The 12,848-nt window shown below is 50.3% G+C and overlaps 1 protein-coding gene across 1 annotated transcript in view; it reads right to left on the reverse strand.

Annotated features, from left to right (window-relative positions):
* Positions 1-184: 184 nt before the first annotated feature.
* ACBD6 (acyl-CoA binding domain containing 6) overlaps positions 185-12,848 on the reverse strand; it is an 86,053-nt gene continuing 73,389 nt past the window's right edge. Inside the window, exons 7-8 of the mRNA XM_054833789.1 lie at positions 4,993-5,023; positions 185-824 (exon numbers count right to left, since the gene is read on the reverse strand). Coding sequence (XP_054689764.1) covers positions 670-824; positions 4,993-5,023 — 186 coding nt within the window. The 3' untranslated portion in view covers positions 185-669. The remainder of the gene's footprint in view (positions 825-4,992; positions 5,024-12,848) is intronic.

Consider the following 12,848-nt stretch of genomic DNA (forward strand, 5'->3'; position numbering starts at 1 on the left):
AGCACTCATCTTATTTGTGTTAGGGGAGAACCAGAGGGACGGACAGACAGCTGTACGACCCCGCTGTCTTTTGTAGCCCTCTCTCCCCAGGACGAAAGCTTGAGCAGAACTTTCTAAGGGCTACGACAGCACTGAGCTGCCTCCCATCCTTGTTGCTTCCAAGGAATCAAGTCGCTCCCTGCAAGACAAACACGCAGAGGCTCTGTCCCAGCACTGTGCTTTTCTTTTATTTATAATATTTTGTTAGGACCCAGGGGAAAAAAGAACAATAAACTGAAACTCAACCGGAACGGGAGAGCTGAGCATCTCACCTGGCCCAGCAGCCCTCCCCTCCCCACAGAGGAGCTGACCAGTCAGCACAGGCTGCTCTGGTGAGACATCGCTGCACTACTTGTGTTTAATACATTAAAATAACATTTGGGGGCTTCTCCAGGCCCTCTTTCCCCTCCCTCCCTCAGTCCCTCCCTCCCAAATACTGATAAATGTCAGATCATGCAAAACCCTGATCCCATCCTGCCCAGGATACGCGCTCGGCCAGCCAGCCCTCGTGCCGGAGAGCCCACCCAGACCCTGTGCTCTAAAAGCTCCCCTTCGAACTCCCAAGGCGTTTCAGAGGGCAGCGGGGGAAGAGAAGGGGCGTTATTGCGGAGCGTCTCCATCCTCCGTGGGCTAAGCCTTGCCAGCGGTGTGCTGCCGCAGAGCCGAAGAGATGGCTTTACAGTCTGTCACCTCCTCCGGCAGGCAGCCCTCCTGGTCCCGGAGCATGGGGTCGGCTCCCGATTTCAGCAACAGCTCCACGATGTCCAAAAACTCGCAGGCGGCAGCTGGAGGGAGAAAGGGAAGGGTTAGTCTGGGGATCCTGACCCGAGGCGGTGGTGACGGGCGTTTCTGGAGCGGCCGCTGTAGCCGGTGACTTCCCGCGTGCGTGCCAGAGGCAGGAAATGCCGCCTCAGCACCTGGCCAGGAGGAGCAGCTCATTTTTTGAGGCAGTGTTCGGTACTCAATGTATTACTTTTTGCCTTTGGATTTAATAGCATGAAGGAAAGAGAAAAGATAGAGCGCAAGCGATGAAAAGCCAGACGTCCTGAGAGGGTGTTACTGGTGCCACCACGGAGCCCGGGCGGTTTGCAGGGCATCACCTGGGATCATGCACAGGGTGCCGGGGCACAGTTCGGCTCCTTCACGTCCAGGGCTGCAGACAGACCCTGGGAAAGGCTACGGCATCACCACAGAGAGCCCCAAAGTACCGCCTGGGAAAGCCTTCCCTGCCTGCTTTTGTATCCCGAATTTATAATGTATTTCTAATTTATAACACATTTATAAACCCCTGCCCCTCACCTGCCTCCTGAACCTCCCAGGGCTCCACAGGCAGCACGTCCCATCGTCAGTACTCCCTCGCTCCCTGCTTTCGCCCATCATTTCTCCTTGCAGAAAATTCGGGTGGTTTTTACCTGCTGGCTGGACTTTCCCTGAGCACCAGCTCCAGGGGCACCCGCCCATGCGCACGGACAGCCGGTAACAGCACACCACTCTTAGTTCCAACTCACACCTCCCCTACCAACTATTTTTTCCAACCCTGATTTACTCTGCCAAGACAGAATCAAGTTTGACCTGAGCTCTTCTCTGTCCCGGGGATGTAACAGCCTGGCAGCTTTCAGCCCCCCCTCCAACCTTGCCTAAGGATGTTAAAAAACCAAGAACCAGAAAAACCAGGAAAACTCTTAACGCTGAAGAGCTGGGCTTGGCTGATACCAGCAGAAGTCCCAGTCCCTGGATTTTCCCTTAAGCCCGTGCAACGCAGATCCTGGTGAAGCCAAAAACTGCCTCAGCCCCCATCTGCCTTATGAGACCGCGAAGCTGGCAGCTTCCTCTCGTATTGGTAGCGATTGCTTTTAATTATATTCCAGGCGCTTTTACAACATAACCGACTAACTCTTTTTTTGCCGTTAAATGTAGTAATTAGCGTGTCTTTTGCATTACTCTGCAGTTTTCTACTGACCCAAAGGAACAAGCAGCAACCTTTAATTAAAATAAATTTGATGTGTGATTGCAGCTTATACTGAAAAAGATAAAAAAAGGGGGGAAAAAAAAGGGGGGAAGGGGGTGGTGGATGAAGCAGGTGGGGGTGTGGGTGAGGCTGAGCTGAAGGGCTGGGGGGCACGTCCCGGGGTGACGGCAGAGGACCGCTGCAGAACGCGGATTTCCAGGGGTGCCAAGGAAGCTGCGGTGGCAGCTCCTGGGGACAGGGAGCTGGTGCCCGCACAGGGAATGGGGGGCTTCCTCGTCCGGTGCCGCCGGCAGGCACAGCCCGTGTCCCCAACGGGCCGGGGACACCCCCGGGGACGAGCACAGCTGCTGGATTTATCGCACCCCAGGACCCTCGATTTGTCAAGGGCCGGAGCGGCAGCCCTGACACTGGCACGGGTGAAGATGAATTTCCATTCAGCGCAGTTCGCCTTCCGACTCCATTAATCCTCAGGGTTCAGATGATGAATTTCTTTCTCTCTCTTTTTTTTTTTTTTATTATTTATTTTCCCTCCGGCGTCCCCTCCCACTGCCCTGCCACCGCACAGAAAGAGCCGAACAGATGGTGCTTTGCAGGGAAGCCGGAGCGCCCATGAGGATACAGAGCCTGCCCACTCCACGGCCACGTGGCCACAAGTGCTCGGAGAAGCCTTGATTTCCTCTGGGAGAGGCAGCGGCAATGATTTTAGTATTCCCGGCGGGTGGGTGGATGGATGGAGAGGAGCCGAAGACTAACGGGCCGTTTAGCGGGGGAGACCGTGCCCATACCGATCAACACGGCACCGACCAGTGCCACCAGCCCGGAGGAGAGCTGGTCCGGCGGTGGGTCCCATCGGTGAGCCGGCGCCTTCGGACCGCGCTGCCGGCTGGCCTCCACTTAACCTCCGATTAAACCCGGGGTCGGCACCGATCGGAAGGAGGCAGGATTTATAACCCGCCACAGGATGCAGTTTGACACCGGCTGTAATCAGGAGAGCTGTCACCACAAGGACAGCTGTCGAGCCACGCCGGCTCATAAAAAGGGATGGAGACACCCTAAAAGCAGTGGCTGGCCTTGCTCATGGGATTTAACCCTTCCCTGAACAGCCTCGAACAAAAGGGAAAGCCTTGTAAAGGTGCTGCTCTGCTCAGCACCACCAGCGACAGTTTTCATACCAGCTCTCGCGCCTCTCCGCAGCAATTAACGGCTTGGTTACGAAGCTCTTACCGAGACGGAATCAGGAGATTTTTCACTGAGTTCTACTTTCAGGCCAACAGCCACTTGAATCCAAACCACTCACTGATTTAACAAGCTGTTTTCAAGATTGGGGTGATTTATGACCAGATCAGCTACGTAAGGGAATGAGGACAGCCTGGGTGCAGCGATGGTCAGCCAGGGACAGCCAGGCACGCCGGACCTGGGTGCCAGCGGCCCAGAGAGGCTTCCCCAGAGATGATGTACAGGGAGGGAAAGTGGGATAACACTCAAGGGGAAGAAAAAATTTTTACACTTAAAACATTTGGGAAAAAACCCCCTGGTAAACTGTCATTATTGAAACATCTGAGCTGGTAGGGTGGATGAGAGAAACCCTCTCTGAAATCATGTTAATTAAATCAGTTATGTTTGTTTGCTTGTGTTAAACAACCAGCTTCAGCCCCCAACCAGAGGGATCCACCTGCAAAGAACTTCCATTGAGGTGATGCATCCATCCTTTACGTTCACGTATTGGGTTTGCTTGAAGCAGGTGCTCCTGGATAATTTACGCTCATGCTTTTGCACAACCTGCTATAATCCACTGCGCACCTCTCGGTAGGCAGATGTCAGTGCCAAAACGGGGAGCAAGGGAAAGCATCGCTCCAGGAGAGAGAAAGCCCAAAATGTGGAACAAACTGGGCAGAGATTAAGTGCTGTCGTTCTGCAGACACCTTCTGTGGACACTGAACGCGGACACTGCAGCACTAAGCAACAGATTTGCTACTTCGGTCAGAAGGATGAGAATTTGAAAAATAAAGTATCCTACAGGAAAGATGACATGGGGGGAAAATCATACATTATTGTAATTACAGTCGCGGTTGAGGGGCACTGGAATCTGGTAGTTTAGATCCAGACCAGAATGCTGTGCCTGGGACTGATGGGCTCTGCAAAGCAATTTTGCCATCCTGCTGATGTCCTTGTGGAGAGAATGTAAGAGAGAAAAAGGCACAAACACTTCAGAATGACACGCATGCTCTTAATTACACAGTGACAGGCATTGAGAGAGAGTACAAAATAAGAACTGGTATGTCTTAATTTTGGAAAAAATTATGACATAGACTAAATCGATACTTTTTTCCTATTCCCCGCACATCAGCACCGCATGTGTCACTTTAGTCTCTACTTTTCTCATTTGGAGACAGAACAATCTTTCAATTAAAAGGATTGCTACAAAATCTCGTATCTAATTAGCATGTAATCGTAGGAGGGACACAAACCGTAACTTCGCTCTGTTGGTTTTGGTAGTAGAGAAGCTGCTGCTCTCTCAGCTACGATCAGACAGGTTTGTCACCAGGACATGCGGAGGTGAAGGCCATCTTACTCATCCTCTTCCCCTCACCTGCGTAACCTGTTAAAGCCAGCACAGACCTTCCTCTCAACCTCAGCATCCCCTAACCAAAGCCACTCCTGGGTCTGAGGGAGGCACAACCACGTCCTGGAGACACAAAGGACAAACTCTGCAGAAAATGCATCATGAATTGGGGGAAAAGGAAGGCTTTAAGGTGCAATTTGCAGAGGACAACAAAGCGGGGACAGCAGTCTTCCTCGCTGCTTCTCCCGGGGCTCCTATTCATATCATGCTGGGATTTGCTGGTGGAAGTAGCCGCTGGTTAATCAAATCCAGCTTCCCTGTTCATATTTCTGCTGAAATTTGCTTTCTGTACGTAGAGCGTTTACTCCAGCTGCAAATCCATCCTGTTAAGAGGGAACAACCAAGCTGAAAGGCAGCTTACCGTAATGGAGCGCAGTCTGGCCTTCCCCGTCCTGAAAAAGAGAGAGACTTGATTTTAGAGGTATAGGTAGCGTTGTGGGGATACAGGTAAATCTCAGCTTTAAATAAATAAGCTGAATCACAGTAATACTTTAACTGACTAGATAAACAGCCCAGGACACCCAGCTACCTGGCAGCCAGGCTTTGAATCATCATCCGCCATCAATCCATATCGATGGGTAATCAATACCTATCCATGCATAAGAGTGCGTGGATCACGTCATGACATGAGTATAATTCAGTTCATAGCGTTATCACTTCCAGCCCATAAAAATGAAGGATTTCAATCCTACGGCCTTACTTTGGGACCCTCACTAATCCTGATGCTTTAGTGCACCTCGGAAAATGCCTACTGAGAGCTTCTGGGCAAGCACAGCCTCGTCCAGCTACTCAAGAGCAGGGTAAAGAACCGGGACGCTGGCACGGCTCGGCACTCTTCAGCGCAAAGGAGAACACAAGGGGAAAAAAACCCCCACTTTTCTTCCAACTCAATAAATCTTAGGTCCTCGGTCTTCAGAATCCAGGTCAGAACAAAGGCGGATCCAAAGCCCAGGTAAATTCTGTTGGGCTGCTGGCATCCCAGCAGAAGGAGGGTGAGGAAAGGGCTACGCACAGCGCTCGGGAACGAGAGACGGTTCTCGGACTCATCCTTGCGATGTGGCACAAGGGCAAAGCGAACGGCACGATTCGAAGATCTGGCACACAGCTCCCTGCTCGAGCTAACACGTACGCCACTGCATCAGCTGCAAAGGTTTGGGAAGTGCGTCCCGTTCCCAGGCTCGGCAAGCACGGGCAGAGCTTTGCCGGTGAGCGGCTGGTGCTCGCGTGGCACGTCCAGCAGTGCAAACCCGGGCACCTCACCGTGCTGCAGCCTCGTCCTGCCACAGGAACAGGTGAAATAACAGAAGGAAAGAATTACTGGCCCCTTTGCTTTCACTACCCCACCAGGATTAGCCTCTAATTCAGTTCTTTGCCTCTTTAATTTATTTGCATCTGTTTATGGAGACTTAAGTTTTTAATTACCATCGTCTTTGGGATTAAGGTGCAAATTCTACAGCCTGCTGTGGATTCTGGAGCAGGCAAAAGGGAAAAGAAGAGCAGGAAAACAGGTAGAAATCCCACCTGTTGCTGTCTGGGGACTTGTGGTTATCCTGTTTGATATTAACCCTGTTCAGCTGAGGAACTAGGAATGACTTGTGTTTCAGGGCAGGAGGTGCCACGCTCTGCTCCGGGACACCGCACCAACTCCATGACCGCAGGAGCAACAGGGACAAAAGGGAAAAGCCAGATGTAACAGGTATCTGCTGCCTAAACATCCATTTCACGTCTTTGCTGGGGAAAACGTGTGTGTGTGTGTGAGATTTTTCCCTTCCTGCTATGCCCCATTCATGGCACTCACGCCAGCATTCGGAGGCACCTCATTTCAGGAGCCCAGATCATGCGGCGCGTAATGCAAATGGGTGTCGTTAGAAGATCCCGCAAACCAAACAACTGAAGGAATCAAGGACGGCATCCATTGATTATTCCACGCTAATAAGGTAACCGATCCGAGCCCGAGCCCCTGAGCGGTCCTTAAGCACATGTCTGCTCGGAGGAGTGACAGGGCCGGCACTGACTTCAGCAAAAACAGGGAGCAGGGCTGGGGAAGGAGAGGCGGGAGCGCTAGGAATGAGTTATTGGAAAGGCAGGCTTGCAAATATGCAGGTTGTGTGCGTGCTGGGGGATGGGAAGCCAGCTCCCCTCCGCATCGCCACCTTCAAAATTGTAGCCGACAAAACCCGCAGGTGACTGGGACTGGGGACGTTCAGCAGAAATCCCTTTCCATGGGAACGTTTTGCTGCAAAACTCCTTCCAAAATCCGTAGGACTGCTCCAGGAATACTACAGCCATTTGTTCCTCTTCCAGAGGGCTGTGTAAAGCACTGCTGCTTCAGCAGCACGCTGTGGGCGAACGAGGCTTTTTGTTTCTCTTAGATGTACTTTTTGGCATTTCTCGGGCTACAAAGAGAGCACAAGTCCCGGCATACGAAATGCATCTCTTTAGTCCCGGTGTGGTTTTTAAAAAGAACTATTAATCCAACGCTATGCAAACATTGTTTACACTTTATTTACGCCGTGGATTTTTTTTTTTCCCCCTTTGAGCCTGACGGCTGGCCAAATGCTATTTGTTATACGTCTCAGATGCTATGCTATTTGCTTGTATTTTCTCTGTGACAAATTTTAATCCAGGTAAATGGAAAAAGCTCTAGTGTGGTCACTCACTAAGGGCCTTGAAATGCCCTCCGGAGGCTGCTGATCTCAATCCCTCTTTCATTTGGCTTTTCGGAGCACCGTGGCTAATCGGAGCCCGATGTGCCCAGCTGCTCTGCGCGCAGCGCTTGGCTCCAGGTACGGCAGCGCTGAGCCTTCAGCACAAAAATGGTCACACCTAGAAACTAATCAAAGGCAAGCTGTAACAGCGAGGATTACAGCTCCCATTGCAGAAATTACGTGAGATGAATATTGCCTACCAGGTGTTGGAAATGTTTGGTTTACAACGAAACAAGACACGCAGAAGTGGTCTTAAGATGAATTGTAGCTGATCTTGATGCAAGGGATATTTCACAACGTGTGACGGAAAGCAGCGGTTTCTGGAGCATCCTAGGCAAGGTGCGGTGCGTCTTTCTCCCAGGAGGTGCCTTTGTTGGGATGAAGAACCCCAAACGGCGAGTGGACAGGGACAGCCTGGCACAGCCTCTGTCCTCACCCCGCTGTACCCCACCCAGGGCACCGGCAAAAGTCACCGGCCCAGCCCGGGATCGCCGGCACCAGCCAGGAGCGGGGTGTCCCGAGCGCACCCTCCACAGCCGGGAGGAACGCAGAGATGCCGATGGACCGATTCGCTCATCTGGCTTGCAAGCAGGGGCAGCTCATTTTTCTCCATTGAAACCCATCAGGATATTTGTTGGTTCACTTTATACAAAGCACCAAGTCAGAGGGGGATGTTCATCATGATTGTTTACTTCTTCTCTCTCCAATTCAGCTTTCAGATTGTAAAATCTGAAATGTAAATCATACAGAGCTGCAAGTACAACAAGACCCAGAGTCTGTCGATACACACTGAAATCAATGATTCGATAAATCCGTAACATAAAAACCTGAATACTGTAACCAGTTATTTCCACACTGTGCCTATGGAAAGTTAGGTAATCACGGTGCGTTGTCATTTCTGTGCTAAGGCATGTTAAAAGAAATTAGAGACTTTTTTTATTTCCCAAATATGAGCTTCTGTAGCACGACAGGAGCACAAGGAGAAGGTGTTGAGTAGGGGAGCTGATGTCAGGGAGTGCAGAAGAGATGGGCAGCTCCGGGGCCAACGCTGAGCTCTGCTCTATGCCAGGATGCTTCTGAGAAATGCCCTTTCAACATCACGCACCAGCTGGAATAACGTCAACGCGACAGGTTAAAAAAGGAGAAAATCACAGTTCTGATTCAGTGAATTTCAACACGAAACAGGGAAAAGGCCAGGCTCAAAGCAGTAATACGTGTCTCTGTAAAGCTTTGCTTTTGTCTTACAAGGCACTGGCAGGAACCTGTCCCAGAGCCCTTTTAGCGATACCTGGTCTATAAAAAGGAGCTCATGGAAATGGCAGAACCCGTACAGGCAGACAGAAGACTACCAGAAAGGAAGGAAAGACCATTACACACTCAAATGTAGGAGTGCTCAGTCCCACACACGCAAGTTATCGACCAAGAACAGACTGAGCCCAAGCTTTCGTCTTGCCTCCTAACGCCACGTGCCATCCCTGGTGCCTTTTACAGCCTCTGGACACATCTGGCCACGGAAAGATGACAGCCAAGCCGCACTGCCTTCGAGACAAATGTTTCCAAATACTTCAAAAATAAACCCAAATGTCCATGTCCACAAAGACCACCAAAACAAAGATGCTACAAAATCATCGGTACCTCCCACGTCCATGGCCTGCGACAGATGTCACTCAATGAAAATCCAGCTACCAGTGGATAACTTATTGGATAACAGGATTGCGTTCTGCTCCTAAGAAATTTAAGCAAGAGAAATGAGAGAAGATGGACCGAGCGCAGATGGACCAACTGTTTTATCCGTTAAGTGGTACTATGGCTAGTGCACGTCAATTTTGTCTTATAAGTGATAGGATTATATCGGTGTTGCCATCCCATGTTCATTCCTTGGGAATTTCTGCACTCTGCTTAACCTAACACAAGGTTTCTGGATGTACTGACCGAGGGGCAGAGACATGGAAACGTCTTGGCTGAGCCCTGCTGAGATGCTGCGCAGGCTATAAAACACGATTCTTGCTGCCCCGTCATGGCCAGCAGACCTTGACCTGCTGGTGTTTGACTGTGCTGGTTTCACGGGACAGTTTTTAAAACAGTGTTACATAAACATTGATCCTCCAGACCTGCCTCACTTGCTTTCCAAGCTGCATGCAGAAACCTCAGCGAGCGGGAGGTTGGCCCTAAGGGAGACACCGTCTCTTCTTCCATCTCGCATCTTTTATTTAGCACAAGTACAGAAAGAGGAAAAGCAAAACCGGTTACCTGGGTGAGCTTTGGTCCAGCTAGACCCCTTACTGGTGGTGAAGCTGGGGCAGGACAGCCCTCCACACCAGCTGTGAGGGTCTGCACAGGACCCCCATACCTCCTCGAGCGCTGGCGCACACCAAGACCTCACCTCTGTGCCTTCAGTCACATCTCCAAGCGCAGACACCTTGAGCATGAAAAGCACAGCAGAAAACGCACCTGCTAACCTCTCCCTTTTGAGGGACAGCACATGCACTCTTCATTTTAAGGTATTCTTTCCCCCACATCACCGCTTCTTTCTGCTCATTTGTGGCACCTTTTAAGGTGTACGCTCGTTCCCATTGACAGACTCCAAATGTTGGCAGGGATCACAGGAGATAAGACCGATGTGGTGATAAGAGTGTTTAACAGCGCTGGGTCCTGGGCAGCATGGATGGGCCGGAGGGAAGATAAATATTTACGCTAGATCTTTAGAAGGTGAGTGAATAAAAAGGGCTAGAATAATACAGCTTCTGAACAAGCACCGGTGCTTAGGAGCTGTGAATATAAATCTCTGCAGCCTCGCGACACACACTCACTCAAGCCAGGGAGATGAAAAATAGCAAGAAAATACTTCCCTCCACTTTTAAAAAGGGTTTTATTTCTCATTTATTTCCACTTTAGACTTCAACTTCCCAACAATTTACTTTAACCTCATCATCTTTTTCTCTCTCTGAAATTTTATCCCCAAGATGACTGAGGGTGAGACTACAGCTAAAAGCGTACCAGAATTTACATGCCAATACGCACCCATATGTAAAACCAGGCAATGCGGGCTAACATAACCAGTCCGAACCCCACCAGCCAACTCAGCGGATGGCCCCAAGACAGCCTTTATTTTCATTTACGTGCTGCTTTTGCACACAGCAGCCTGGGTTGGGACATGCAACATGAATGCTTGTCTGATCCAAGCAGATAGACGAGTGGGTCTCTGTGCGTGCAAACGCTGGCACAGAAAAGCAATGGTTTCGTCTGAAATTTGATCCTGTTCTTTTAAAATCCCTACCTTAGACCAGTGTGTACCCACATGCGCCTAGACTGTTCCTCTTAATTGCCTCCTGAGCCTTAAAGCAATACCAGAAGCAGCACAATCTGAGAAATAAGACCATCTAACAGCTTTGTGCCAGAACATCTAGAGTCCCAGATAGCTCCAACCCTAGGAAAATGAAGCAGACTTTTATGTTTTCTCCCCATTTTTCAGACTGGGTGGCCCATACGGAGATAACTGGTTAGCTGGTGTTTGTGAAGAGCTTGTGAGGTTACGGCTGTTAACGCCAGGCGTAGGCTGTTGTGAGCCATCATGATGTGCATCCTCAGTACCAGCTCCAAGGCAGCTCAGGCACGCCCCAAGGACGAACATCGTGGGACAAAGCATACAGAGCAACCTCCGGTAGAACCAAAACCAAATTCCACGCACCGATCACGAGCAGCTCTTATTTGGGGACTGCAAATAGCCCAGGCCAACAAGCACAGTTTGGTTCCCGAACTAACTCTTCCACCTCCCTCGCATGTGGGTAGGCTTGGCAGGGGCCCCCCCCTTACGGAGCCGTCCCTCTCCAAGAGCTCTCCCCTCTGCCCCCTTCCTCCCATTCAGACCTTTTCCTGCGCTGTGCCCGGCAGATCTCCGTAAGGATGGAAGGTGCTAGACAGATCTTTATCATCACCTCTTGGGTCCTTCTCCAGAGCCTACTGCCAGGCTATCATTTGGCCTATCTTCTAAGTGCCTCACGGATAAATTAGGTCTGCATAGAGAACCAATTATTACATTTCTAATGGCATGGACCCTTACAGCACAATCTGCTCCTGAAAGGCAAAGAAAATTGCATTAGCTTTTGTTTGATTCAAAATTATGATCAAGGGAAGAGGGATGCTGAAGCCCTTTAAAGCCAAGCCTCCGAGCTGGGGATCTTTCTGGCTGGGGACCTCCCTACTCGTATTTGCTGCCTGAGCTCATACTCCTGGATGATTTAGGTGCACTAATTTGGAGGAGCCCTCCACTCGCAAAGCTGCTGTTAAAACCAGATCTAAAATAGCTCAGGGAGAATATGATGGCCAGGAACTGTCCCTCGCTCCCTCCCGAAGCCTGCATCTGCTAATGCACCCAAACGCCACCGGCCTGAGGAGTTCAGCGTGCCAGGGTTGCGCTAATCCCTCATCGCCCTAGTTTTCTAACTGGTGGTGCACCTAAATTTCCAAGTGCAATTTCAATGGGATTTATCACATCTACTACCATCAGCATGTAGTGCTGCTGGCACAGATACAGACTCTCAATATCCCACCACAGACATTGCTGTCTTTAATTGCAGAACAAACTGATTTCTGAATCTACGCAGCAGCTCATGCAGCAACCCCGAAACTCTCAGGGCTATTTTTCTATTGTGCATTTTCACACCAATTTTGCAGCCGGCACTCTGAGCACAGCTGAGTACTTGTACGTACATATTTATAGGTTGCTCCAAAGACTATTTGCTAAACTATTTGTAACTTCCAGCATCAAGCATCTTTCTGGTCATCAAACAAGTGTGCTGGTGCAATACAAAAGCTGCTGGAAAGCTGCGGGCTTCCTCAGCCCGGGGATTAGAAGTGCTGTAACAAGTGTCCCAGCTGAGCCAGCCCCCAACAAAACCGTGCAAAGGCAATCACAGGCTGCAACAGGACAATATTCCTAAGGGCAAGATGCTAAAATCTCTCCTCTCAGGGTGCTTCCCTGCCCCCTCCCCGCGTAAAAGTTAGTAGCTCTTGTCCTGCTTTATCACTTTAGCGTGGCTGAGGCAGCTACCTGGTTATTTAAGGGGCAGGATAAATGGGCTGAGACAGCTTTCCCATCCCCAATTCACTAGGGAATGCTTGGAAATTCCACCTGACACCGGGACCGCGCTGTGCTCTTAAACAATCTCCCGTCTGATCCGATTGTTCCCCAGTGGGGAGGCAGGCTGCTGCTCGCTCAAGAGTCATTGATTGGATTAACAGCCTAATTCCCAACAGATGAATAGAATACTGATGTCTTGTCAGCCCACATCATAGAAGGAAAACACAATCTGCTTCTACAGCCCCGAAATTTAACCCCTTGCTTCCCCGCTCCCCCTCCCTGGGGCTGAACGCACGGGTCCGGCACTTTCAGCTTGAGATCCTGCCCATTTCAATGAGAAAAGATATATTAACCTTTGGGACGCTTTGCCTCATCATCTACATGCCATGGGATCATATGTTATTTTCCGTAAGGCTGGTTTTGTAAGAA

Source organism: Grus americana, chromosome 8, assembly GCF_028858705.1.
Source record: "Grus americana isolate bGruAme1 chromosome 8, bGruAme1.mat, whole genome shotgun sequence".
NCBI lineage: Eukaryota > Metazoa > Chordata > Aves > Gruiformes > Gruidae > Grus > Grus americana.